Source organism: Microcaecilia unicolor, chromosome 1 (assembly GCF_901765095.1).
Source record: "Microcaecilia unicolor chromosome 1, aMicUni1.1, whole genome shotgun sequence".
Taxonomy (NCBI): Eukaryota; Metazoa; Chordata; class Amphibia; order Gymnophiona; family Siphonopidae; genus Microcaecilia; species Microcaecilia unicolor.
Window position 1 is genome coordinate 687,744,907 of NC_044031.1, and position 26,829 is coordinate 687,771,735.

The 26,829-nt window shown below is 47.0% G+C and overlaps 1 protein-coding gene across 1 annotated transcript in view; it reads left to right on the forward strand.

Annotated features, from left to right (window-relative positions):
• HERC1 (HECT and RLD domain containing E3 ubiquitin protein ligase family member 1) overlaps positions 1-26,829 on the forward strand; it is a 736,289-nt gene that overhangs the window by 680,339 nt on the left and 29,121 nt on the right. Inside the window, exons 73-75 of the mRNA XM_030188195.1 lie at positions 11,799-11,968; positions 12,209-12,374; positions 19,135-19,211. Coding sequence (XP_030044055.1) covers positions 11,799-11,968; positions 12,209-12,374; positions 19,135-19,211 — 413 coding nt within the window. The remainder of the gene's footprint in view (positions 1-11,798; positions 11,969-12,208; positions 12,375-19,134; positions 19,212-26,829) is intronic.

Sequence of the window (26,829 nt, forward strand, 5' to 3'; positions counted from 1 at the left end):
GAAGGCAGGTTGATGCAAGAGAGCCCTACCCCATATTTGAAAGTGATTCCAAACAGTCTTGGGATGTGATAAATTAATCTCTGAAGAGGAATACTCTCCTGATTTCCCCTTGGAGCCCTTTCCTGAACAGGCTAAGTGGTGTGGTAGCCATATTAGTCCACTTTTAAGGACAATAAATAGAAATAAAACAAAACATAGAAAAGAATTAAGATTATACCTTTTTTATTGGACTAAATACATTTTTTAATTAGCTTTTGAAGGTAACCCCCTTCTTCAGATCAGAAATGAGCATGCGTTGATAATTATCAGAATACATAAATGAAACACAAAAGCATACCAATGACAGTCTCTCAGGAAGAGAAGTGGGTTAGGTGTGAAACAGGGAGAACAGTGTGAGTGAGAGACAGGGAAAGATGGACGGGTGATAAGAGGATGACAAAGCAGTAGAATTTTATGGTTTATAATGGAATAGAACACCAAGATCGTTAAGTCCAGTCTGGTAGGTGTCAGAATAATTAATCATTTTAACTTCAAAGGTCTTACATTCCTAGATTGTCTTAAAATGTCCTTTTAGTATTCTAACCATAAAATCATTGATGCACTGTTCTAGAAGGTTTTTCATAAAGTGCTGTCCCAGAGAGGTGACATCCTGGTTGACATTGTGATGTTTAATATGATGTCTTTGTAAATTGATTCTCATCTTTAGCATCTGTTCTCCAATATAGCACCCCCTCCCCTTCACACTTTTTGCATTGAATGATATGTACCATATTTAAAGATAAGCATGCGAAGGATCCCTTTATGCCTTATGAAACACTATTATGATTTTTTAAATCTGTGAATGAGTAAAAAAGGAGAAACGGGTGATATGATACAGACGTTCAAATATTAATCCGCAAACAAACTTTTTCCGGAAATGGGAACAACTCACAAACTGTTTAAACAAATTCTCAATACTCCATGACTCCCAGTCAGGATTTCACTCTAACCACAGTACTGAAACAGTACTAGTTACCCTCATGACTAAATTCAAACAAACGATTGCAACAGGAAAGAACATACTACTTCTACAATTTGACATGTCAAGCGCTTTCGACATGGTTGATCACGGAATACTACTACATATCCTTGAGTACTTCGGAATTGAAGGTAAAGTTCTCAACTGGTTCAAGGGATTCCTAACCACACGATCATACCAAGTGACATCTAACTCAACTACTTCAGCCACATGGATACCTGAATGCGGAGTCCCACAAGGATCCCCCCTCTCGCCGACCCTCTTCAACCTAATGATGATACCCTTGGCCAAACTATTATCAAAACAAAACCTCAACCCATACATATACGCAGACAACGTAACGATCTACATCCCATTTAAACAAGATCTAAAGGAAATTTCCAACGACATCAACCAAAGTCCTCTATATTATGCATTCATGGGTGGATGCTTTTCGACTGAAACTTAATGCAGAAAAAACCCAATGCCTAATACTCACCTCTCAACATAACAAGAACAAATTCACAACCATTAACACACCAAATCTGAACCTTCCAATTTCGGACACCCTGAAAATTCTTGGAGTTACCATCGATCGACACCTAACACTTGAAAGCCACGCGAAAAATACAACTAAGAAGATGTTCCACTCAATGTGGAAATTAAAAAGAGTAAGACCGTTCTTCCCAAGGACCATTTTTCGTAACCTGGTACAATCAATGGTGCTTAGTCATCTAGACTACTGCAACACACTCTATGCCGGCTGCAAAGAGCAAATAATCAAGAAACTTCAGACAGCCCAGAACACTGCAGCTAGACTCATGTTCAGCAAAACAAAATACGAAAGTGCTAAACCCCTACGAGAAAAACTACACTGGCTCCCACTTAAAGAACGCATCACGTTCAAAATTTGCTCCCTAGTTCACAAAATCATTCACGGAGATGCACCAGCCTACGTGTCAGACCTTACAGACTTACCACCCAGGAATGCCAAAATATCATCCCACACATTCCTTGATCTGCACTTCCCTAACAGCAAAGGTCTAAAATACAAATTAATGCATGCATCAACCTTTACCTATTTAAGCACACAGTTATGGAACACACTGCCGGGCAACTTAAAAATGATCTTCGAACTAATGAACTTCCGCAAACTACTGAAGACCCATCTCTTTAACAAGGCTTACCACAAAGATCAACCAATGTGAATATACATAACTCCTCCACACATATTCAGAACTGTCTTATAATATCTGCTTGTAATACTACTATCATGTTTTATCATTATCATGTTACCAAAGATTCTTCTGTAACACTAAATGTCCATTTTCTAATATATTTCCATTACTCATGATGTATTGTAAGCCACATTGAGCCTGCAAAGAGGTGGGAAAATGTGGGATACAAATGCAATAAATAAATAAATATTTCTCCCCCAGTAGGTCATACAGAGTGGCTTGTACCCCTGGACATTTTAACTGAGATTCCTTGGGGGTAGCTGTTGTTGGGGTTGGAAGGGTAGATGGTGAGGGGGTTGTTATTATAGTTGCTCATTATTGTTATTGTTTTCTATTTGTGATTTATATACAGTTGCACAGCATATTGTTCCTTGTTATACATAAGTACATACTGTAAGTATTGCCTTACTGAGACAGACCGAAGGTCCATCAAGCCTAGCATCCTGTTTCCAACAATGGCCAAGCCAGATCACAAATACCTGGCAAGATCCCAGAACAGTACAATACATTTTATGCTGCTTATCCTAGAAATAAGCAGTGGATTTTCCCCAAGTCATTTTAATAATGGCTTATGGACTTTTCTTTTAGGAAGATATCCAAACTTTTTTTAAAACCTTGCTAAGCTAACTGCTTTTCCTACATTCTCTGGCAAAGAATTCCAGAGTTTAATTACACGTTGAGTGAAGAAATATTTTCTCCGATTCATTTTAAATTTACTTTAAATTGCCCCCTAGTCCTAGTATTTCTGAAAAGAGTAAACAAGCGATTCACGTGTACCCATTCCATTCTGCTCCTTATTTTGTAGACCTGTATCATATCTCCCGTCAGCTGTCTCTTCTCCAAGCTGAAGAGCCCTAGCTGCTTTAGCCTTTCCTCACAGTGAGATCGTTCCATCCCCGTTTTCATTTTCATCGCCCTTCTCTATACATTTTCTAATTCCAATGTATTTGTTTTGAGATGCGGTGACCAGAATTGCACACAATATTCGAGGTGCAGTCGCACCATGGAGCGATACAAAGGCATTATAACGTCCTTATTTTTGTTTTCAATTCCTTTCCTAATAATAACTAACATTGTATTTGCTTTCTTAGCTGCCACCGAACACTGAATAGAGGGTTTCAACGTATTATCAACAATGACATCTAGATCCCTGTCCTGGTCGGTGATTCCTAATGTGGAACCTTGCACTACGTAGCTATAGTTTGGGTTTCTCTTTTCCACATGCATCACTTTTCACTTGCTCATATTAAACACCATCTGCCATTTGGATGCCCAGTCTCCCAGTCTCGTAAGGTCCTCTTGTAATTTTTCACAGTCCTCTTGTGATTAACAACTTTGAATAACTTTGTATCATGAGCAAATGTAATTACCTCACTAGTTATTCCCATCTCTAGATCATTTATAAATATGTTAAAAGCAATGGTCCCAGCACAGACCCCTGGGGAACCCCACTATCTACCCTTCTCCATTAAGAATACTGACCATTTAACCCTACTCACTGTTTTTTATCTTTTATCTTAGAACACTACCTCCTATCCCATTATTCTCCATTTTCCTCTGGAGTCTTTCATGAGGTACTTTGTCAAATGCCTTTTGAAAATCCAGATACACAGTATCGACCAGCTCACCTTTATTCATGTGTTTGTGCACCCCTTCAAATAAATGTAAGAGATTGGTGAGGCAAGATTTCCCTTCAACTCTGGCGATTTGCCTCTCTTCAATTTGTCAAATTGTGCCATTACATCTTCGAGGTTTATAGATATTTCATTCAGTTTCTCTGACTCTTCTTTGACTATCTTTTCTGGCACCGGTATCTCTCCCAAATCTTCCTTGGTGAAGACCAAAGCAAAGAATTCATTTAATCTCTCCGTTGTGGCTTTGTCTTCCCTGCGTGCCCCTTTTTCCCCTCGGTCATCTAGTGGCCCAACTGATTCTTTTACCAGCTTCTTTTATGGTTCAACAATTTTTTTATTGATGACACGTCAAATTATACAATTCCAACTCTCCAGAAGTACAGTAATACTATCCAAATCTTTAAAAAGTGTGCTTTACGGCAACATGAGCCCCTTGCCTCCCATGACATCAACTGATGTACTTGATTACACCAATGCCAGAATTCAGGGGCATCTGCCAAGGTCCAATACTGCAATACGCATTTTCTCACAATAAGGCAGAGTTTGTGGCACAGTAATGTGCCATCCGCACTAAGACCTCGAAATGCTCCCAGATAGTCCAATATTAACTAGAGCAATGTTCCTTCAATCCTACAGGACAGCAAGGAAGACAAAAAGGATGCTACTCGCTTCCAGTAGCTCTGTAAGATTTCACATTCCCAGAACGCATGGTAAAAAGTATTATCTGACTTGTTACTTTTCAAACAAATTCCTGATCGAACCCCCCCCCCCCCCCCCCCCCAGCCCTATACAATTGGACTTGAGTAAAATGCACTCGATGTATTACCCTAAAGGCACATTCTCTAAGTCCGGCTCCACTTATTAATCGAGGTATACCTTTTAAGTGCGCTACAATGCCCCAGGATATCAAGTCTGTTCCCATATCCTTTTCCCATCTCTGTCGAAGTTGGGCTAGCTCCTTCCCAGGCGTCAGGCCCCAAATCCTCTGCTGGATGCATGAAATAAAAGGTGCCTCCTCAGAAATTTCATCAAAGAACAACTTGATCTTCTCCCCCAGCTTATACTTTAATGCTTCTTTATCTAGTGACTGCATATAATGTTTTATCTGACAATAAGCAAAGGTATCCCCCCATCCACCAGCCGCAGGAGGCATCAATTGAAGCAATGATTTAATTTCTCCATCCGTTCCCATGACAGCATCTAAGCTACTTAAACCCATCTGCTCCCAGTGTGCGAAGGCTGGATTCTCTAACCCTGGCAAAAACATCGGATTGCCTTTAATAGTAAGTAATTCTGTAATTTTCAGATCTCCCCCCAGCCACGTCCCTAATAGTCACCACGAATCCCTTAAAGGCAGCAAAAGTATGCGATTCCGAAGTGACTGTGGCAACAAAGCTCCCCTATGTGTGGAGTAGTGTTATAAGTTTGTATGGGCTAAAGAAAGCTTCTTCTAATCTAAGGGATAGTATGGTCACTCGATGAAAAAACCCAATCCCTAACTTGTCTCAAAAGACATTCCATATTATAGTACTTAAGTTTAGGAAGTCCCAGTCCCCTTGTCTCCACCCTCCCAACAACAACTTTAGTTGGACATTAGCTTTTTTTTCGCCCAACAAAATTTTGTCACTAGACGCTAAAAGTTCTTAATGTCTTTTTGTTACAGCCTTAGCAGCATATAGCCAACGAGGCAAAATCACCATTCTAATAAGGCATATACGACCCATTAGAGGCAGAGTCAGCACACTTCAAGAATCTAATTGCCGGTCAGTTTGTGCTAGCAACCGGTTTATATTTAAGTTATATAGCGTTTCCGTGTGAGCTGCTAGAAGAATACCTAGATATCTAAAAGATTTATCCGCTCACTTTAACGGAAAATCCCCGGACCAAAGATTTTGAGTACCTGGATTTACAGCCAATGCCTCTGATTTCTCAAGATTTAATTTAAATCCTGAGTAATCTCCAAATTCTCTAAAGATCTCTAAAAGAGCATCCAAGGACGTCCTGGGTTCCATTAGTAACACTAGCAAGTCTTCAGCAAACGCAGCTATTTTAAACTCTAACTTCCCAATCGAAACCCCGTGAACAGCAAAACACGAGCTAATGTCTTGAATCAACGGGTCTAAGTAGAGCGTAAATAATAATGGTGACAAGGGTCACCCCTGTCTAGTCCTTCGCCCAATCTCAAAGTCCCCCGAATTATTTCCATTAACCATTACTTGAGCACGCGGGGAACAGTATAGAGCCCGAATTGCCTGTACAAACCAACCCTGAAACCCATAAGCATCCAATACAGAAAACAAAAAAGGCCACTGTATGCGATCGAACGCTTTTTCTGCATCAAAACTAATCACTACAGACTTGTCCCGAGTTAGACCCAGTCGTTCCAATGAAGCCAGAATACTCCGAAGATTTTTAGCAACAGATCTGCCCTGGACAAAACCCACCTGCGCCTCATGAATAACGTGGGGCAACACCCTTCCCATTCTGTTTGCCAATATTTTTGCAAAAAGTTTTACTTCATGATTCAAAAGGGAGATAGGTCTATAGGAGGTCATCAACATTCCATCTCACTTTGGCTTAGGAAAAGCTATGATCTGGGCTAAATTAAGATGTTCCAGCAACCAACCCGATTCCACCCACGCATTAAAACACTTTAGTCAATGTGGGAACTACAGATTCCCCCATCAATTTATAGAACTCAGCCTTGATCCCGTCCGGACCTGAGGCCTTGCCCAGTTTGCTACGACCAATGGCCCATGTTACCTCGGCATCACTGATCGAGGCATTCAAACGTTCACAATCTTTTGGTCTCAAAATGGGGGGTCTCTATTCCATTCAAATAAAGATCCCCCTGGAGCCCTCCTTTCTCGTCTGCACTATAAAGTTTTTGGTAAAAAGCTTGGAAAGCATTCCGTATTTCCTGATCTGTATGAATCAGTTTCCCCCTGTTATCTTTAATAGACACTATATTTCTAGAGGTATACTTTGGTGCAATCAACCTAGCTAACAGTTTACCTCCTTTATTCCCATGTTTATACAGTTGAAATCTATAATAGGTCTGAGATTTAATCTTTCTATCATGCAATAAGGAATTCAGGACCATCTGAACCGCTATCAAATCCTGCCTTATTCGTGGACTCGGAGTCAAACCAAATTGTCTCCGCAGCCCTACCAATTGCTTTTCCAGTCGTATGATTTCTCGATCTCTAATCCTCTTATATTGAGTGACGAAACTAATAATCTCTCTTCGCAAAACGGCTTTCGCTGCTTCCCAGTACATAGGAGCGCCTTCCACGGATCCCTCGTTAAAGTGTTTATATTCTGCCCACTTTACTAGCAAAAAGTCCCGGAATTTTCCATCCTTAAAAAGATAGCTAGGGAAGGTCCAATCCCGAATCTTACTTTGTGCATCTCCCACTTGCCAAGTCATCCAAACCGCAGAGTGGTCCGAGATAACACATGGTCCAATAGCATCTTCCCTAATATCTATAAAAGACATGCGCGATGTCAACAAGTAATCAATCCTAGAGTGTGTGTTATGGGCAATCTTGACTGATGTGTATATTCCCTATCTGAAGGGTGTAGCATGCGCCAGACGTCCACAAGATCCAATACAGCACAAAAGTCAGGTAGGCCTCTAGTACCATGCTGCCCAGATACCATGGAAGAGTGTGATCTGTCCATCTGCGGGACCCATGCCATATTAAAGTCCCCCCCCCCCCCCCCCCCAACATCATAGAGAGTGATTTCATTTTAGTAAGAATCAAAAGTAATCTCTTATAAAATTTAAGATCCAAGACATTTGGAGCATAAATACTACCCAAAATAACCTGTTATCTAGTAACTGTGGCATTACAAAAAATAAATCGCCCATCTGGGTCTTTCACCACGTTGTGAATCTGTGATGCCATTCCCTTCCAAAATAAAATAGCCACTCCACCCTTGCGTCCCATAGCTGGTGAAGCAATGCAGAGTCCCCCACCCACCCTCTAGCCAATTTCGCGTGCTCTAGATCTGATAAGTGCGTTTCTTGTAGGAGCACAATGTCTGCCCTAATGTGTTGAAGGCAATGCAGACGTTTTGACCTCTTTATGGGAGAATGAATACCCCCTACATTCCAAGTGATGATCTTAATCATTCCCTAGGTTGGTGCCAGACAATATCAGCCAGTGAAAAATTCCATCCACCGAGAGGAGCCAGCCCAGCCTCTGACCCCTCCCCCCACGTCTCCAGTTATACCCCCACTTATGAGTTATTACAGTGTTGTGGCCTAAATCCCAATCATCCACTGCATTCAGCCATATATCCCTCCTGAGCAGTTCCCCCATTCCCCGCCCCATCAGCATTCATCCTCCTATTTACCCAATACCATCCCAACTCTCCTTTCAAGCCAAACTATATAATTACATGAACTGCAACCTAGTACTAAATAAATCTTCAATTACAGTAATCCTTCCCTTATTCCTCCCCAGCTCCTACGATTACTCGTGGAGGAGTGGCCTAATGGTTAGGGTGGTGGACTTTGGTCCTGGGGAACTGAGGAACTGAGTTCGATTCCCGGCACAGGCAGCTCTTTGTGACTCTGGGCAAGTCACTTAACCCTCTATTGCCCGCCGCATTGAGCCTGCCATGAGTGGGAAAGCGCGGGGTACAAAATGTAACAAAAATAAATAAAAATAAATACTACCCTTACCACAACTGTACGCATTAATACTCCTTCCCCTTTCAACCCAACATATTTCCATGTATATATCCATGCAGCTGCTGGTGGGCCTTATGATGTCATAAACCCTCCGTGAGCTAACTATTCAAGTTCCGTTTGGCAGTTCCATGTATCCTCAGTTTATTGATTCGAGAACCAATGTTAGCACAAAATCGATCCTTTCACCGCTGCCTATTCTGTAAGGTTTCCTGTTCTGAATCAATTGTTAGATTGTAAGCTCTTTGAGCAGGGACTGTCTTCTATGTTTGTGCAGCGCTGCGTACGCCTTGTAGTGCTATAGAAATGCTAAATAGTAGTAGTAGTAACCACGCCATCCAGATCCAATCCAAGTCATTCAACTTGAATTCCCAGGCTCCAATTGCTTTAAAAAAAAAAGCCCGCGCTTCCTCTACAGTACTGTAGACCTTAGAGGTCGATTGATGCACAATTCTTAACTTCGCGGGGTATAATAAAGCAAATTTGATTTTGCGCTGCACCAATTCAGAGCAAATAGACAAAAATTGCTTTCTCTGAGCAGCTAATTTAGCCGAGTAGTCCTGAAAGTACAAGACTTTCTGATTACCGCTACGCAGCTCCTTTCCTCCTCTGTGCTTGCAGGATAGCTGTCTTATGAGCAAAATTGAGAATATGACAAATGACCATTTGGGACCTAAGCGATGTGCCCTCTCAATTCTTAGCGGGCCCAAAGCTGGCAGCAACACGAGTTCTTTACCGAGCCAAACTTCCAAAACGTTTTTCAGGTCCCAATCTCCTTGGTCCTCGGCCAATCCGACAATTCACAAGTTGTGATGTCTCGACCTATTTTCCAAGTCTTCAATTTTATCAGCGTATGAGGCTAGCCATTTCTCAAGCTTATTGTAATCTGCCTCCATTTTCGCCATGCGGTCTTCTAGATCCCCAGCACGCTGCTGATAAGTCGTCATGTCCTCTTTAATTTGAGCAACATTGTTGTGCAGAGATGCCAACTTAGATTCCAAAGAACCCAACTTCTTTTCTAATATAGTTTCAAGTGCACTGGTAACTTCGCCAACTATTTCGGCTGCCCATGCAGAACCAACCAGGGAGGACGCCGGGCTAGCCGGGGCCGCCATCTTGTCCTCTACTGGCCGGCTTTTCTCTTTATCTTTTCTCGCTGATTTGGCAGCCATTCTCTCCGCTTTCAGCTTAAGGATATTCTCAATTCTCTCTGCCGTATTTATCCTCAACCTTTGAGGGAAGTTTGCCCGATTTTCACTTATTTTGCGGCAGGGTTATCGAGGAGTTGGCAGGAGCGAAATGACTAGCGGCCGCTCCTGTGCATAGCGTCACGTGACCCAATATCAGCTTCTTGCTTTTAATATAAAATCATAAGTGTTCGAGACTTCTGCAGATGAAGACACAGCCCACGGGGATCAGACAAGAACAGAACTTGTGGGGACGGAGACAGAACCTGTGGGACGGTATGAGGATGGAGACACAACCCGCGGGGACGGGGATGAAGTTTGTTCTCGTGTCAACTGGAACAGAATGCACAGCCATGAGAATGTGGGAACTTTGATTCTTGCTCAAAAAAAAACCTTGCATCTCTGAACAGAAAGCTTTGGAAACTGTAGAACCAATGATCAGAAGCAAATGCGGGCGCTAGAGGCTATTAGCACCATACTAGCGCTCGCATTTGCTCCTGCCCCATGATCAGAGCCCGTGAGCGCATGAAACAATGTGCTTGTGGGCTGTGAACACGTTGCATGCAAATGCATGCTAAACAGGGTATTTACTGTTCCTCCCCAACGCTCAACGGGCAGTGCTCCAAACATTGGCACTGCTCCCATGGCAAACCCTATGCTAGCTCGGTGTTAGGATTTGCGGAGCATTGGGGAGGAATGGGTAGCCCTGTCCACCATGCATTTGGATGCTTAGAGGCCCCCTACTGCCCCCATGCAAGGGACTGGAGGTCTAGTGGACCTCCAGCCCCCCTACCCCCCCCCCCCCAGACAAGTTTCCCTGGTGGCTCAATGGCCTTCTACTTCCAACCCCTGAAGATGGGGGCAAAAGGGGGGGCAGGATGTCTGGTGGACCTCTAGCCCCCCAACACCAAAACAAACTACCTGGTGTCCCAGTAGGCAACCTAACCCCACCCGCTCTGGTGGTCTAGCACCCCCTGCACCCCCCCCCCCCCCCAGTACCTTGCAGTGAAGACCGTGGGCCTCCTCCATCATTGCAAGGTATGGGAGGAGTTGGGGAGTGCTAGACTACCGTGGGAGGAGGGATAAGTGTTAGTGCTGCCCACTGGCTTCCAGAGAGTATTTTTTGGTGTCGGGAAGTTAGAGAGGTGAACCTCCTCTCTTCTATTGGTTGGGGTGCGGGTAAGGTGGGGATTAGGGGGCACTACCAGGTTGGCGGTCTGGAGTTCCACTGGACCTCTAGCCCTCTGTCGGTCTGGAGGTCCACAGGACCTCCAGCCCCTTGCATTGGTAGTGTTTGACAAGTCCGGGATTTCTTTTTTTTCTTTTTTTGACAGCCTGGACCTGTCAAACAACTTCTGCAGGAGGATTGTGCCTTGGGCGCATGCCCAGGCACAATCCTCCCGCAGAAGTACCCCAATGATCAGATCTAATAGAGCGCCTAAATTTTCATGCTATTAGCTCTGATTATCTGGGTTTTATTTCTCCGTGCTGTTACTGCGCTAATTTTACAGAGCTGTTTGGAACAGTGTTATGTAACATAGTAGCATAGTAAATGACAGCAGATAAAGACCTGTACGGTCCATCCAGTCTGCCCAACAAGATAAACTCATTTTACATGGTATGTGATACTTTATATGTATACCCGAGTTTGATTTGTCCTTGCTTTTCTCAAGTCACAGACCGTAGAAGTCTGCCCAGTACTGTTCTTGTACTAAGTTCTGAAGCTAACATCGAAGCCCCTTAAAATTTACACTCCAGCCCATCCCCATCTATTCAGTCACAATCATGAACTGCTGTCTTCAGAGTATAATTTGTTACAGGTGAACAATTCTGTTTATGAAGATTTTCATTCTGCAGCATCTCTTATATTGATTTTTAAGCATTGTTAACTTAAATGGGGCAGTCTGGTAAGATGTTTGGCATATTTTCTTTTCATTGTACTTGACACACAAATTTTGCAAATTTATTTGGAAAAATTTCATCATAAAATATCAGGAACTTGTTGTAAAGCAAGTCCATGTAATAATGTTCATATGTTTACAGAACAGTACATCTCATTACAATGCGGGAACATGGGGAATTGTTCAAGGACAACTGAGACCATTACTAGCACCAAGAGTCTACACACTCCCCATGGTGCGTTCCATAGGAAAGACTATGGTTCAGGGCAAGAACTATGGGCCTCAAATTACTGTAAAAAGAATATCCACAAGGTTTGTAACTTTTTTTATTTAATTATTAGTAGCTATAACCACTGGTACTCTGTGAGAAAAGGAGCCATTGCTGCCTCCACAGTGTTTCTTCTCCCATCTAATAAAGTGCATGCTGCATTCTACATATCTGACAAAGCACAGTGGGCAAATGACAAACAAAGGGGAGGTAGATTCGCCTGTATTGTTGTGCATCAAGCCTAAGTATTCATTAACTGTTTTCATCTTTATTTTCTTTCGAAGAGGTCGAAAATGTAAGCCTATTTTTGTACAAATTGCAAGGCAAGTGGTAAAATTAAATGCTTCAGATCTCAGACTACCCTCCCGTGCCTGGAAAGTGAAGTTGGTTGGAGAAGGAGCAGATGATGCAGGTGGTGTGTTTGATGACACCATTACTGAAATATGCCAGGTATTTCAAAAACAATACATCAAAACTACCTTTATGAATAAATGCTTCTTCGATATATTTATTCCTTGTTTTCTTTCTGCTGGCTGAAAGTGTTGGGAGGAAAGAAGAAAAAAGTTTGTTCTCTGCAGACAAGCATGGGAAATGCAGGCAGATCCATCGTTCCATAGCTCTCCCACTTTAAAAAAAAAAGTGCCTCTTAAGGCAACATATTCATATATACCTTTAGGAATTAGGTTCCCATAATAATCCCTAGTAACACGCTAATGCAGCACAAGGCAGATGCAACTTCCTGTGCATACTATGTTTAGGTACACACACACGGGGTGGGGGTTATTTTCTTGATTGATATCTCTATCCTTTTAATCCTCCCTATCCTATTTGGTTATGGAGTTGTGCGTCCAGCAGTGCCTGCTCAAAATTACACAGGGTGTCTTCATGTCTTCAAGACATGTATGTATATGTATATGTGTGTATATGTGTAATAGTCATTTCCATATCATCAAGCTGATCAATCCATAGACTGGTGGTGGGTTGTGTCCATCTACCAGCAGGTGGAGATAGAGAGCAAACTTTTGCCTCCCTATATGTGGTCATGTGCTGCCGGAAACTCCTCAGTATGTTCTCTATCTCAGCAGGTGGTGGTCACACACAGCAGCAGCTCTGGCTAGGCCTCCAAGCCTAATCCTTAGGTTTTGTTGAGGCCTGGGGTTGAGGGCTCTTTTGAGCAAGTGCAAACCTGGTGGTGCCAGGTCCCTCCTTTTCTCCCCCCTCCCGCTGGCTCCGTTTAAAAAAAAAAAAAAAAAAATATTTTTAAACGTCTTTAAAGGCGTTTAATTCGACGTTTCTTTAACGTTCATTGCAGCTACTCACTGGGACACCAGTTCGTTACAGCTCGGAGCGGCAAGCAGGTAATTTACCTTTTTATAGCGGGCAGGGGGTTCCCCGATTCTTCTCCTCGTGGCAATGGCGTCGGAGGGCGAGGGCGCAAAGGGTCGCTCCCCGGATCGCTGGAGCGCTTCTAGAGGGGATGCGGGGGTTTTACAACCGGATTCGCCCTTGATGGGTGATAGTTTAGTGACCGATGAATGTCCCGGTCGTTCCTCCGGCGTGGCGGTTTTTTCCCGCCATAAACGCCCATCCCCCGCTCCTCGCCTCCGCCATCTTGGCCGGCCACGCGGCTCGGACGGCTTCTTCGGGGCCGCCCTTGAGGTTGGAGACATTAATGCCATGAACGCCCTTAATTTGGGCGACGGCACAAAAGCGGCTAAAGTTAAGCGCCGTTCTTCCCGCGCGGCTCCTTCACGGAGTTTCGCGCCGGACGCCATTTTGGATGCGCAGCATGTCTCTCCCCCGCTATTGCGAGCGCCGGTTGAGAGTGCGTCTAGGGCTGTTGCCCAGGCTGCGGAAGTGCACAGTCTGGGGGGTTTCTCCCCCGAGTTTGTTTTGCTGCTGCATCAGGCTTTCCTCATGCAAAACGCTGCCCCTGCTCCCTCTTCTGATAAAGAGGTTGAGGTTCCCAGAGGTAAACGCCCTCGGGTTGATTTCCAGGCCTTGGAGGACTTTTGTCTCCTCCGATGTAGATGAGGGCAGCGTGTCTGAGGTCTCCCAACGATCCTTTGCGGATTCCTTGGAGGAGATAGATCCCCGCTAGGATGGAGCGGATGACCCCTCTGCAGCGCGGCTTTTTAGCCCAGAGGATTTGCCCAACCTGTTGTTACAGGCCATGGACACTTTGAAGATTTCCTCTCCGGAGGACGTCTCTCCCTCAGCCCCTGTTGGCTCTGCCATTATGCTGGGGACGAAGCGCCCGCCTAGAACCTTCCACGTGCATGATGCCATGCACCCCTTAATTGCGGCTCAATGGGATGTCCCGGAAACGAGCCTTAAAGTGGCTAGAGGCTATGTCCCGCCTCTATCCTTTGCTGTGAGTGAACGTGAGGCCTATCTGTGGCCTACCGTGGATTCTTTAATCACTGCGGTGGACTAAGAAAAACGGCGTTGCCGGTGGAAGGTGGCCACGGCCCTAAAGGACGCCCAAGACAGAAGATTGGAGGCGGCCTTAAGGTCGTCCTTGGAGGCAGCTGCTTTAAGTTTGCAGGCCTCAGTTTGCGGCTCCTATGTGGCCAGGGCGTGCCGGACTATGGTGGCAGCGGGCTTCCCCCTCGGATCATTCCTTGAGGGCTGATTGGCCGGCCCTGGAATCGGGCCTTAGCCTATTTGGCAGACTTGCTGTATGATGTCTGGAGAGCCTCAGCTAAAGGCATGGCTCAGACAGTCTCTGCGCGGCGGTGGCTTTGGCTGAACATTGGTCTGCTGACCCGCCTCTAAATCCCGCCCTGGCTAGATTGCCTTTTAAAGGCAAGCTGCTCTTTGGGGTCGAGCTGGACAAATCGTGACCGATCTCGGCACGTCTAAGGGGCAAGAAATTACCAGAGGTCAGGGCTCGGGTTAGTACTCGTCCCGATACCTCCATACCACCCGGGGCAAGTCGGGTTCCTCTGCCCCCTCTTCCTTCAAGAGGAATTTCTCCCCCAAGCAGCATTCCTTCGCAGAGACCGCCGTCCCGGAGGTGCTCCCTCCGGTCCTCCCCCAGGGTCTCGTACCCAATGACGGGGCCTTGGTCCACGCCCCAGTGCAGATTGGAGGACGGCTGTCCTCGTTTCTGGGCGAGTGGACCACTATAACTTCAGACGCGTGGGTGCTGGAAGTCATCAGAGACGGCTACAAGCTAGAGTTCTGCCAACCCTTAAGAGACGGGTTTGTACTCTCTCCCTGCAAGTCTCCGGTCAAGCTGTGGTAGTGCAGCAGACCTTGGACAACCTGATCCGCCTGGGTGCGGTCGTTCCGGTGCCAAAAAATCAGATTGGCAAGGGACGTTACTCCATTTCCTTTGTGGTTCCAAAGAAAGGAGGTTCTGTCCGGCCTATCCTCGACCTCAAAGGGGTCAATCGGGCCAGGAAAGTGAGGCACTTTCGCATGGAGACTCTCCGCTCTGTTATAGCGGCAGTGAAGGCAGGAGAGTTCTTGGCTTCCTTGGACATCAAGGAAGCGTACCTGCATATTCCCATCTGGCCTCCTCTCCAACGCTTTCTGCGTTTTACAGTCCTGAGACGACACTTCCAGTTCAGAGCCCTCCCTTTCGGGTTGGCTACTGCTCCGCGGACCTTTTCCAAAGTAATGGGGGTCATAGCGGCCTTCCTGCTAAAGGAAGGAGTACAAGTCCATCCTTATCTGGACGACTGGTTGATCCGAGCCCCCTCTTATGCAGAGTGCGGCAAAGCTATGGACCGGGTAGTTGCTCTTTTGAGCTCCCTGGGATGGATCATCAACTGGAAGAAGAGCCAGCTGCGCCCGACTCAGTCCCTGGTGTATCTGGGAGTTCGATTCGACACCCAAGTGGGCAGAGTGTTCCTGCCAGACAATCGGATTGTCAAGCTTCAGGCTCAGGTGGACTAGTTCCTAGTAGCCTCTCCTATTCGGGCTTGGGACTACGTGCAGCTGTTGGGCTCTATGACGGCCACGATGGAAGTAGTGCCCTGGGCCAGGGCTCATATGAGACCACTACAGCTATCTCTGCTGCTGCGCTGGACTCCGATGTCGGAGGATTATGCTGTGCGCCTTCCCGTGGACCCAGCAGTGCGCAAGGCGCTGAGCTGGTGGACGCAGACAGACAAGTTGTCTGCAGGATTGCCTCTGGTGACCCCGGAGTGGATTGTCGTCACGACAGACGCCTCTTTGATGGGCTGGGGAGCCCACTGCTTGGGAAGGACAGCGCAGGGGCTCTAGTCTCCTGCAGAGGCAAGTGGTCTATCAACCTCCTGGAACTCAGAGCCATTCGGTTGGTGTTATTGGAGTTCATCCCGGTACTGGTGTTGAAGCCTGTACGGGTCCTGTCGGACAATGCCATGGCTGTGGCCTATATCAACCGCCAGGGAGGTACCAGAGCGCCCCTCTAGCCAAGGAGGCTATGAGTCTTTGCCAGTGGGCGGAAGCGAACCTGGAGCAGCTTTCAGCGGCCCACATTGCCGGAGTCATGAATGTCAAGGCGGACTTTCTCAGTCGCCATACCTTGGAGCCCGGAGAGTGGCAACTATCTGCTCAGGCGTTCTTGGACATCACGAAGCGCTGGGGCCAGCCGAGCCTAGATCTGATGGCGTCATCGGCCAATGGCCAAGTGCCGCGCTTTTTCAGCAGAGGACGGGACCCTCGATCCCTGGGAGTAGATGCTCTTCTCCAACAGTGGCCGACACAAGAGCTCCTCTATGTGTTCCCGCCCTGGCCCATGTTGGGCAGGGTGCTAGACCGGGTGGCAAAGCATCCCGGCAGGGTAATCCTGGTGGGTCCGGATTGGCCCAGACGTCCCTGGTATGCGGACTTGTTCAGGCTCTCAGTCGACGATCCTCTGCGGCTGTCAGTGGAGCAGGGCCTGTTACATCAGGGTCGCGTGGTGATGGAGGATCCCTCTCCCTTTGGTCTTACGGCCTGGCTATTGAGCGGCAGCGTCTGAGGAAGAAGGGCTTCTCAGACAAGGTCATCGCCACTATGCTGAGAGCGAGGAAGCGCTCTACTTCTACTGCTTACGCCAGGGTTTGGCGTATCTTTGCAGCATGGTGTGAAGCAGGCTCACTTTCTCCCTTCACTGCTCCAATTTCTTCAGTGTTGGCGTTCCTGCAAGAAGGTCTGGAGAAAGGCCTGTCGCTCAGTTCCCTTAAAGTCCAGGTAGCGGCTCTGGCTTGCTTCAGGGGCCGCCTGAAGGGTGCTTCCCTGGCTTCGCAGCCAGATGTGGTGCGCTTTCTCAAGGGAGTTAATCACCTGCGCCCTCCTCTGCACTCAGTGGTGCCTGCGTGGAATCTCAACCTGGTGCTAAGAGCATTGCAGAAGCCGCCTTTGGAACCCTTGTCGAGGGCATCTCTGAAAGACCTGACGTTGAAAGCAGTCTTTTTGGTGGCTATCACTTCAGCCAGAAGAGTTTCCGAGCTCCAGGCGCTCTCTTGTCGAGAGCCTTTTCTGCAGTTCACTGAGGCAGGAGTGACTATTCGCACAGTGCCTTCCTTCCTGCCCAAGATTGTTTCTCGCTTCCATGTGAATCAGCAGCTCTGTCTCCCTTCCTTTCGTAGGGAGGACTACCCAGAGGAGTACTCCGCTCTTGAATATCTGGATGTGAGACGAGTCATCATCAGATACTTGGAAGTGACCAATGATTTCCGGAAATCGGATCATCTGTTTGTCCTGTTTGCAGGTCCTTGTAAGGGTCTGCAGGCTGCTAAGCCTACAGTGGCAAGATGGGTCCAGGAAGCCATTGCAGCGGCTTATGTGGCCGCGGGGAAGGTGCCGCCTATCCAGCTGAAGGCTCACTCCACGAGAGCTCAGGCGGCCTCGATGGCAGAGGCCGGATCCGTCTCCTTGGAAGAGATATGCAAGGCGGCAACGTGGGCTTCGGCTCATACATTCTCCAAGCATTACCGTTTGACTGTGGCTGCACGGGCGGAGGCCCGGTTTGGAGCTTCAGTGTTGAGGTCAGGGATTTCTATGTCCCGCCCTGGGTGAGTACTGCTTCGGTACATCCCACCAGTCTATGGATTGATCAGCTTGATGATATGGAAGGTAAAATTATGTATAATCATACCTGATAATTTTCTTTCCATTAATCATAGCTGATCAATCCATAGCCCCTCCCAGATATCTGTACTGTTTATATTCTGGTTGAATTTTAGGTTCAAGTTTAGCCTTCAGTTACTTCAGGAGGACTTCGTGTTCAAGTTCTTCTTTCACTTGGATTCTTCAAGAGTTGAGACGACTTTGTGTTACAGTGAGCTGCTGCATTCCTCTCCCCTCCGTTTTACGGGGCTGGATTGAGACATAAATTCTGCCGGCACTCCCTCCCGCTTCGTGCGGCTGTAGGGCAGCTTTGTACCCCTCCCGCTTCGGCGGTGCTAGGGTCAGTCAGCTCCTCCCGCGGTTGCGGTTGCAGGATAAGCCAGATCCCCCCGCATCGGCGGGTGTGGTGTCCCTCCCCCGCTCCGCGGGGATGAGCTGGACGGATTCCCCTCCCCCACTTGTGTGGGGATGAGCTGGGTTAATTCCCCTCCCCCGTTTCGGCGGTGGTGAGCTGGGCAGAGTGTCCCTTCGTGGGTGTAATTCTCTAAGTGCTGAGTCCTGCGGATGGAGCTTTGATATCGACATACTGAGGAGTTTCCGGCAGCACATGACCACATATAGGGAGGCAAAAGTTTGCTCTCTATCTCCACCTGCTGGTAGATGGACACAACCCACCACCAGTCTATGGATTGATCAGCTATGATTAATGGAAAGAAAATTATCAGGTATGATTATACATAATTTTACCATGTAATAGTCATATCCCACGTTTAAAGCATGTTACATGCCAAACAAATGCTTTGTGTAATTACCTCCAGAATTCCACAGATAAACTCATTTTGGAGAGGGTTAAACAGTTTGCAGTCCAAACCTAGATAGAATTGGCATGATAAAATCCAGGTATAAGTAAAATTTCTGATCACATTGGGAATTGTTTTTGACCTACCTTTGTCATAACATTTCTATTTGATCCTATTCCTGACAGAAGACCATGAGGGGTTTTAGGTCTAGATGCCCTCTCCATACTGATCCTGTTGCCTTTTACCTACATGATTGCAGTTTGAAATTGTAGCAGTTCTTAAACTTTAATATAGAATAATATGAAATAATTTTATATACGTTGGTATACTTAATCATTAACATTTTTTTAAACATTTCTAAGGAACTTGAAACTGGAGTGGTAGATATGCTTATTCCTTCTCCAAATGCAACAGCTGAAGTCGGATACAACAGGGATCGGTAAGTGGACATTTCATTGTAACGTATTGCAGAATCTTAGGAATCGGAGGATGACACTTTCACATTTACTGAAAGCAGTCTTCTATTTTGTATTGGGATATAAAAATGTTTACACTTTTAAGAAAGATTGTCTTGTCTCATAATTTGTGGCCCAAATATGTAAGAGGAAATTGAATTTTGATTTTATGTACAACTAGTAAAAAAGGCCCGTTTCTGGAACAAATGAAATGGGCGCTAGCAAGGTTTTCCTGGGAGTGTGTATGTTTGAGAGAGGGTGTGTGAGAGTGACTGTGTGAGAGAGAGAGCCAGAGTGAACGTGCGGGTGTGTGACATAGAGTGAGACTGTCTATGTGTCAGTGTGTGTGTGAGAATGAGAGTGTGCGGCAGGGCCCCCCTCCCCTGTTCATTACGCCCCTCACCCCCTTCCCTCCTCCTTCCTCCCCTTCTTTTCCTCCTCCTCCCCTCCCAGTTCCAGCGTGGCCCCCCTCCCTCCGCCTTTCAGGTTCGTGGCCCTCCCTCCCTCCTTCAGGGTCCCTCCCTCCCACCTTCAGGGTCCCTCCCTCTCTCCCTCCTTCTTGCCCGTTTCTGTTTGAAAGGAAACAGGCGCTAGCAGACCACCTCCAAGCCGAGGGAGCCACGGTCCCAGGCACATTAGAACGTTGGTGTGTGTGTGTGAGAGAGTGTGTGTGACAGTGAGACTGAGAGAGTGAAAGACTGGTTGCGTGTGAGAGAGAGAGAGAGCGTGTGTGTGTGTGTGACACAGAGATAGTGTGTGACAGAGTATGTGTGTGGGTGTGTGTGTGTCTCCATATCCTTCTCCTTCCAGCAAGCCGTTGTAGGAGCACAGGGGTGGGCAGTGAAAGAGTGTATGTGTGTGTGTGAGACAGACAGACAGAGTGAGTGTGTGTTTGAGAGAGTGTGTGTCACAGTGACACACAAAGAGTGAAAGACTATGTGTGTGAGAGTGTGTGTCTGTGTCTGTGCATGACCCCTTCCTTCTGTCCAAGGTGCAGGGTCATCCCCCCTCCCCCCCTTTCCTTTTTTTAATCCAGCAATTGTGCTCTTTTTCCCATGCCCTCCATTCATCCATGTGCAAAATTTGTCCTCTCCCCTTCCCTCCTGTTCTGTACTCTCCCCCCCTTCTCCATGTGTCTTTGTCTGCCATGTCTCCCCTTCAAGTTCCAGGCCCTCCCTCCCCTCCTCTCCCTCAAGTTCCTGCCCCCTCCCTCCCTCCCTTAAGTTTACTTGCTGTTAGCCAAGTTTTTCCGTTAGCTTCGTGCAGAGAAGTCTGCAGTTTGCTGTAGCTTGGGGCGCAGCCTGCTTAAAGGTTGCATTATGGTCGACGTCCCCTGCTGATGCACCGGCAGGGCGGCTATCTCTTCACGTGTTTTTTTTTTGTTATTGCGGTAGGGCGGTTTGGGGTGGCGGTATTCGGGTCAGCCGGGCGGCAGGTTCGGGAGGGCGGCGATATTCTTGTTAGCTGGGCGGCAAGGCATGATGGCTCACTCCGTCGTTCAGGCAGGCTGGCTCCCTCGTCCCGTCTGGTCAGCGGTTTTGTTGTGTTTCTTTGAGGGCGTTTAGTGTGCGCGCGGGAGGATCCGTTATGCAGAGGGGGCGGAGTGTTGAACTCGGTGGGAGGGGCGCGAGGTGGGACGTCACTGATGGAGCCTAACAGACCACGGAGCCACGGTCCCTGGCACAGAACGTTGGAGGTGAGACTTATATATATAGATGAAATCCAGCTATGGTCCACACCTTGTGCATTTTTCACATTTTGCTGACTAAATAATACAATTCAGAATGCATTAAAGTAGGAAATTTTTACTTCAAATAGAAACATTCAAAAAGTAATAAAGAATAAGAAATGAATTAAAAGTCTTAATTTCCTAAGCCTCTAGCCATTTTGTGATAGCAAGGCAATTTTTAGAAACTCAGTTGGGTTTAACAAGGCCCATAATAATTAAGTAGAGCCCACCTGTTTGCACTTGCAGTAGTTGAGCAGATTTGAATATTGCTAGATAAAGAATCAGGCTGTTTTTTTTTTTTTTGTATGAATTTTAAAAGCAGAAAATGCCCAAGGAGAGCTCTGGGATAAAGTCATTCCTAGGTACAGATTGGGGGTAGGCTATAAGAAAATTTCAGTGTGCACTGTCAGGTCCTCATTATAACATGCAAACAGTTTGACACCTCCAGGATACTGGCTCAGTCAAGCTGTCGCTCAAAAGTCAGTACTAAAACTGCTGAGGCCAGGTATATCAGACTGCTGTTGGTGAGGGTGTTTATCTTCACATTTGGTGGACCTGCCCAGTGATCAAGGTCTTTGTGGGGGGAGAGGGTGGAGATAATGAGAGATTTAATGGGGAGGATGGTGAAGGTGGGATTCTAAGGCGTGTTTTCTGAGATTGGGATTGAGAGAGCTCTTAAAATGGCAGAGGAGATTGTTGAGGATGGGGCTAGTTGTGTCATTGCAACAGCACATTGAAAGGGGCTCCTACAGTAAACTTAATGGAAATCCAGATTGGGAAAAATTTAGGTATGTGTAATAATAAATATGAAAGAGATGTGGAGCGGTATAGGTTAAAAGCATTTTTTAGGGAAATAAAAGCATTCTTTGAGTTACAGGGATAACCTTGGGTTGAAGGGGGGACTGAGGCACATTAATCCTGTCAGGATCTGTATGAATGGCATCTGTGGGAAAGGAGGGTTTGGAGGCAGTGGCAGTGTAGGGAGGAAAGGAGGAGGACAAAGGGCAGATACCTTTGACTTCCCCATGAGTTATGTTTGAAGGAGTCAGAGCTGTTTAGATGCTTAAAAATATTTTTAAAAAGGAAACTGCTGTGGCAGGTCCTTGTGACGTTTAAAATTACTTTAAAAGAACTACAAGGGTCTCTGGTTGAGAGTAGAGAAAATGTTTACTGTTCAGCAGTTTCAAGATTATGCCACATGGTCTGTGTTTTAAGGATTAAAGACATTTTTTACACTTGTAGAGTTATACTGCTACAGCATACCTACACATTCAGAGCAGAATGCTTTACTATAAGGTAATTAAGTTTTCTCTGAGGAGAAGCAGGCCTGTTTATTCTCACAAGTGGGTAACGCGGTGCCACATTGCCCGGTCCGGAGCTTCTAACAAGCTCAAAACAGAGCTTTGTGGAGCACGAGACACGCTGCACCCTACATGTGTGAATGCCTTCCCCCCTGCCGCAAGGGTGTGTCTCCTGCAGTTCTTTTTTTTTATCGCAGTGAAGAGAGGCTGTGTTTTTTTCTAGTGTGTCTTCACACGCCCAGTCAAAGATCTTTTCTAGTGCCTTTCGGCTATTTTCGGGAACATTTTTTTCTTCTGCCCATCTTCGGGTCCCCCTTTTCCCTCTTCCCTTACTATTTTTTTTAGTAATTTTGCCCTTTTTTAAGTTCCCTTTATTTTCAGGTCAGTAGGCCGCATTTAGGCCTTGACTCCAGTCGGGTTTTTTTCTATCTCTTTTTTTATCGGTGCCTTGCCCCTTTTTCCGGCACCATCGAGCCGTTTAATTTCACTACGGAAGTTTTTCTGTCCATGTCATCTAAAGTTCCCAGTGGCTTTAAGTGCTGTACCTGGTGCAGTCGAACTATCTCTGGTGCAGACACCCATTCTTGGTGTCTTCAGAGCTTAGGGCCTGACCATGGCCCTGCTAACTATGTGACTGTGTCTGCGTATGCACAAGAGAACACAGGTTTCCAGAGAGGCTCAACAGGATAAGATTTTTGGAGCCAGGTCCAAGTCCTCAATGCTTGCATCGACATTGGGGTTTGCGGTGTCTGTATCGACATCGAAGACTGCATCGGTATCAGGAGCAGTGGTCCAAGGTATGGCTTCTTCGAGACCTATGGACACTGGGAGCAGTAGTGTGTCGAGTTGGTTTCTACCTGTCTTGACACTGGCTGCTGGACAGCGCCCCCGGTACCGGCCAGTGTCGGACCCAACCCCAAGGCGACGTGAGGTTTCGACATCATCCTCATTGGTATCAAGGAGTCTCGGTGCAGAGCTTCGGGCGAAGGTTAAGAAGCATCGGCATTGGTCCTCCTTGATGCATGGTGCCAGGAGCTCTGGGGTGTCGAGGGCACCAGGTGGATTGCTACCTCTCCATTCAAGATATGCCGATGCACCAAGACCCAGTTCCTGTCTTGACCCCAGCAGTTCTACAACCTGCTAGTTCACTTCTTGCGAGATTTACTTTTGTCAAAGTCCCCTGTCAAACCTCCGCCTGTGTCATGGGACCTCAACCCAGCTGATGAAAGCTCCTTTCGAGCCTCTGATTTCCTGCCATCTGAAGTACTTGACCTGGAAGGTCATTTTCTTGATGGCTGTTACTTCAGCTCGTAGAGTCAGTGAGCTTTTCCCAATGTCGACCCTCAATGAGCGTATCCGGGCCTTGTTACATGAACTGCTTGATGGCCTTATGCAATGGTGTGCATCGGTACCAGGATTGCTTGCGCCTGCAGTACCTCCCATTGTGATCCCGCTAGGCTCTCAGCCTGTAGTGCCAGTGTCGACTGCCACCCAGGCCAATACCCCCTCGATGTCGGTGGAAGGAGGTTTGCTGGAGTCGAGGTGGGACATAGCTCCTCGACACCCCTCTCAGGGACATGGTTCCTCTATGTCGAGGCAGGCTCGGTCTCAACACCCCCATGTGGAAGTTTTGTCCGACACCGATGAGGAATGCTCATGGGAGTCAGAGGAGGATCCAAGGTACTTTGTCTCGGATGAGTCCTGTGGATCCCCCTCGGAACCTTCCCCTCCACTTGAAAGGAAAAGGTCTTCGGAGAGCCTTTCGTTTTCCATCATTTGTAAAGGAAATGGCTGTGGCCGTTCCATTTCCTTTAGAAGTGGAGGATGAGCCCAAGGCTAAGATGCTCGAGGTCCTGGGACTATGTGTCTCCTCCTAGGAAAGCTGTGACTGTCCTCTCCACTAGGTACTCAAGGAAGTCCTTGATCAGACCTGAGAGTCCCCTTCTATCGGTCGCTGTCATGCCTAGATTGACACCCAATATACCTGGTTTTAGTAGTTCCCAGCTGCCTCACAATTCCATGGTAGTGGAATCTGCTCTCAAAAAGGGCCAATATTACTAGGGACTATGCCTCAGTGCCCCCCAGGCAGAGAAGCTAGAACCTTGTTTTTTTGGGAGGAAGATGTTCCAGGCTTCAATGCTCATATCCTGTATCAGTCTTCCCAGCTCTTTACAAGCATCTACTTGCGGGACTCAGTGCATAAGTTGCTGGACTTGGTAGAATCTCTCCTTCTGGAGCAGGCCGAGTCGGTATGGCCAGTTGACCAAGCAGCAGAAGGTGTGTCATAAGTTCTTGGCCATGGGCACCTACGACACTTTTGACGTAGCATCCAGGATTTCTGCTCAGAGTATAGCAATGCGACCAGACTTTCATGGCTGTGTGTTTCTGACTTGGAACATTCTGTTCAGCAGAGGTTGGCGGATGCCCCATGCCGGGGGGGGATAACCTTTTTGGAGAGAAGGTTGAGGAGGTCACTGACCAAATCAAGAAACATACTGATGCCATCTCTTCGCTCTCCCCTCTGGACGCCTTCTGCATATGCCTCCTCCTCATCCAGGAGGTATTTTGGTAAGTCGGGGAAGGGTGCCTACTACCCACAGAGGCCTAGGTACACTGCTTCCTGCTCTCCAGCCTGCTGAAGCTCAACCCCAGTGTGCTTGTTCTTGTCAACAGCATGTGCCTAAGGCCCCTGCTGCTCCCCAGCAAAAAGCAAGGGGCGAGCTTTTGACTTGCTTCAGCAGAGCATAGCCACTGTCAAAGCGTCCATACCGTATGACCTTCCGGTCGGAGGGAGACTGAAATTTTTCTATGAAAGGTGGTCCCTTATAACCTCCGACTGGGGGTTCTTCAAATAGTCCGTCTTGGATATGCCCTGAATTGGTTTCAAAAACCTCCAGATTGCCCATCGAGAGTTCATTACTTCAGCTCTCAGCACGAGAAGGTACTTGCAGAGGAACTCTCTGTCCTTCTGAAGACCCATGCGGTTGAACCCGTTCCACCAGAGAAAGAAGGGCAGGGATTCTGTTCCAGGTACTTCCTCGCCCAAAAGAAGACAGGGGTGATGCGTCCCATCCTAGACCTAAGGGCCCTGAACAAATTCCTAGTCAAAGAAAAGTTCAAGTTGGTTTCTGTGGGCACGCTTCTTCCCATGATTCAGAAACATGATTGGCTATGTTCTCTGGACTAAGGACATATATATACACATCCTGATTCTTCCAGCCCATCAAAAGTATTTTCAGTTTCAGCTTTGAATGCACCACTTCAGTACTGCGTGTTGTCTTTTGGCCTCGCATCAGCACCCAGGGTCTTTACCAAATGCCTCCTTGTTTACTTTCTGTTCTGGTGGATCATTCGATCCAATTTGACTCTAGGATTCCCATTCCAAGTTCCTCAGCCTCAAAAGGTGCTATCAATGGATGCTTCTCTCCTAGTTTGGGGGAGCTCTGTGGATGGCCTTCATACTCAGGGAGCCCTGGTCAGTCCAGAACCGTTCTTCAGATCAACTTCTGGAAATCCGGGCTATCTGGACGCTGTGAAGGCTTCAGAGAGCGACCCATGCTCCTCCCAAATTGTACTCATTCAACAGACCAACCAGGTTGCAATGTGTTACACCAACAAGCATGGGGGGCACCAGATCCTGCCCTGCTGTGTCAGGAGGCCGTCCGGATGTGGTGCTGGGCTCACCTTCTCCCACCCACCCGCTAATCCAGACTCCGCCCCTTCTGCCTCGCGTTCACCTTATGCCTGAACAGACTTCCCGAGCCCATACGCCATGCACCCTCCCTGCCCATTTTCAAGTCCTTACTCAAAGCCCATCTCTTCTCCCTTGCTTTTGGCGCCTAGCCACTCTACACTGACTACATAGCTTGTTACCTTTAGATTGTAAGCTCTCTTGAGCAGGGACAGCCTCCCATGTTTAAACTTGTACGCGCTGCGTAACCCTGGCAGCACTATAGAAATGCTAAGTAGTAGTAGTAGTAGTCCACACATTCACATCTCGTTACTGTCTCAAGCAGGATACCCGACGAGATACTCGTTTTAGGCAGACAGTGTTGCAGAATCTGTTTGGGGTCTAGAATTCAACTTCACTGTCCTAGGCCCATTTATTCTGTTTCAGGCTGCACTCTCACTCAGTTTGTGTATAGCTTCAGGTTAATCTGAGTTATGTCCTCACTGCTGCGAAGCCCAATTGTCTAATGTTTGTTATTTGTAGCAAACCTGGATGCTAGGGATTCCCCACTTGTGAGAATAAATAGGCTTTCTTGTCCTCGAAGAAAGCGAAGGTACTTACCTGTAGTAAGTGTACTTAGAGGACATCAGGCCTAATATTTTCACAAACCTGCCCACCTCCCCTTGGAGTTGTCACCTATTTACATTTTTGCTGTAGTATCTAACTGAGGGAGATGCGCCCTCACAGCGGGCAGGAAGGCACTTGCACACATGCGGTGCAGCATGTTTTGCACTCCACAAAGCTCTGTTTTGAGCTTGTTAGAAGCTCTGAACCGGGCAATGTGGCGCCGCATTACCCACTTGTGAGAATATAAGGCCTGCTGTGCTCAGAGAACACCTGCT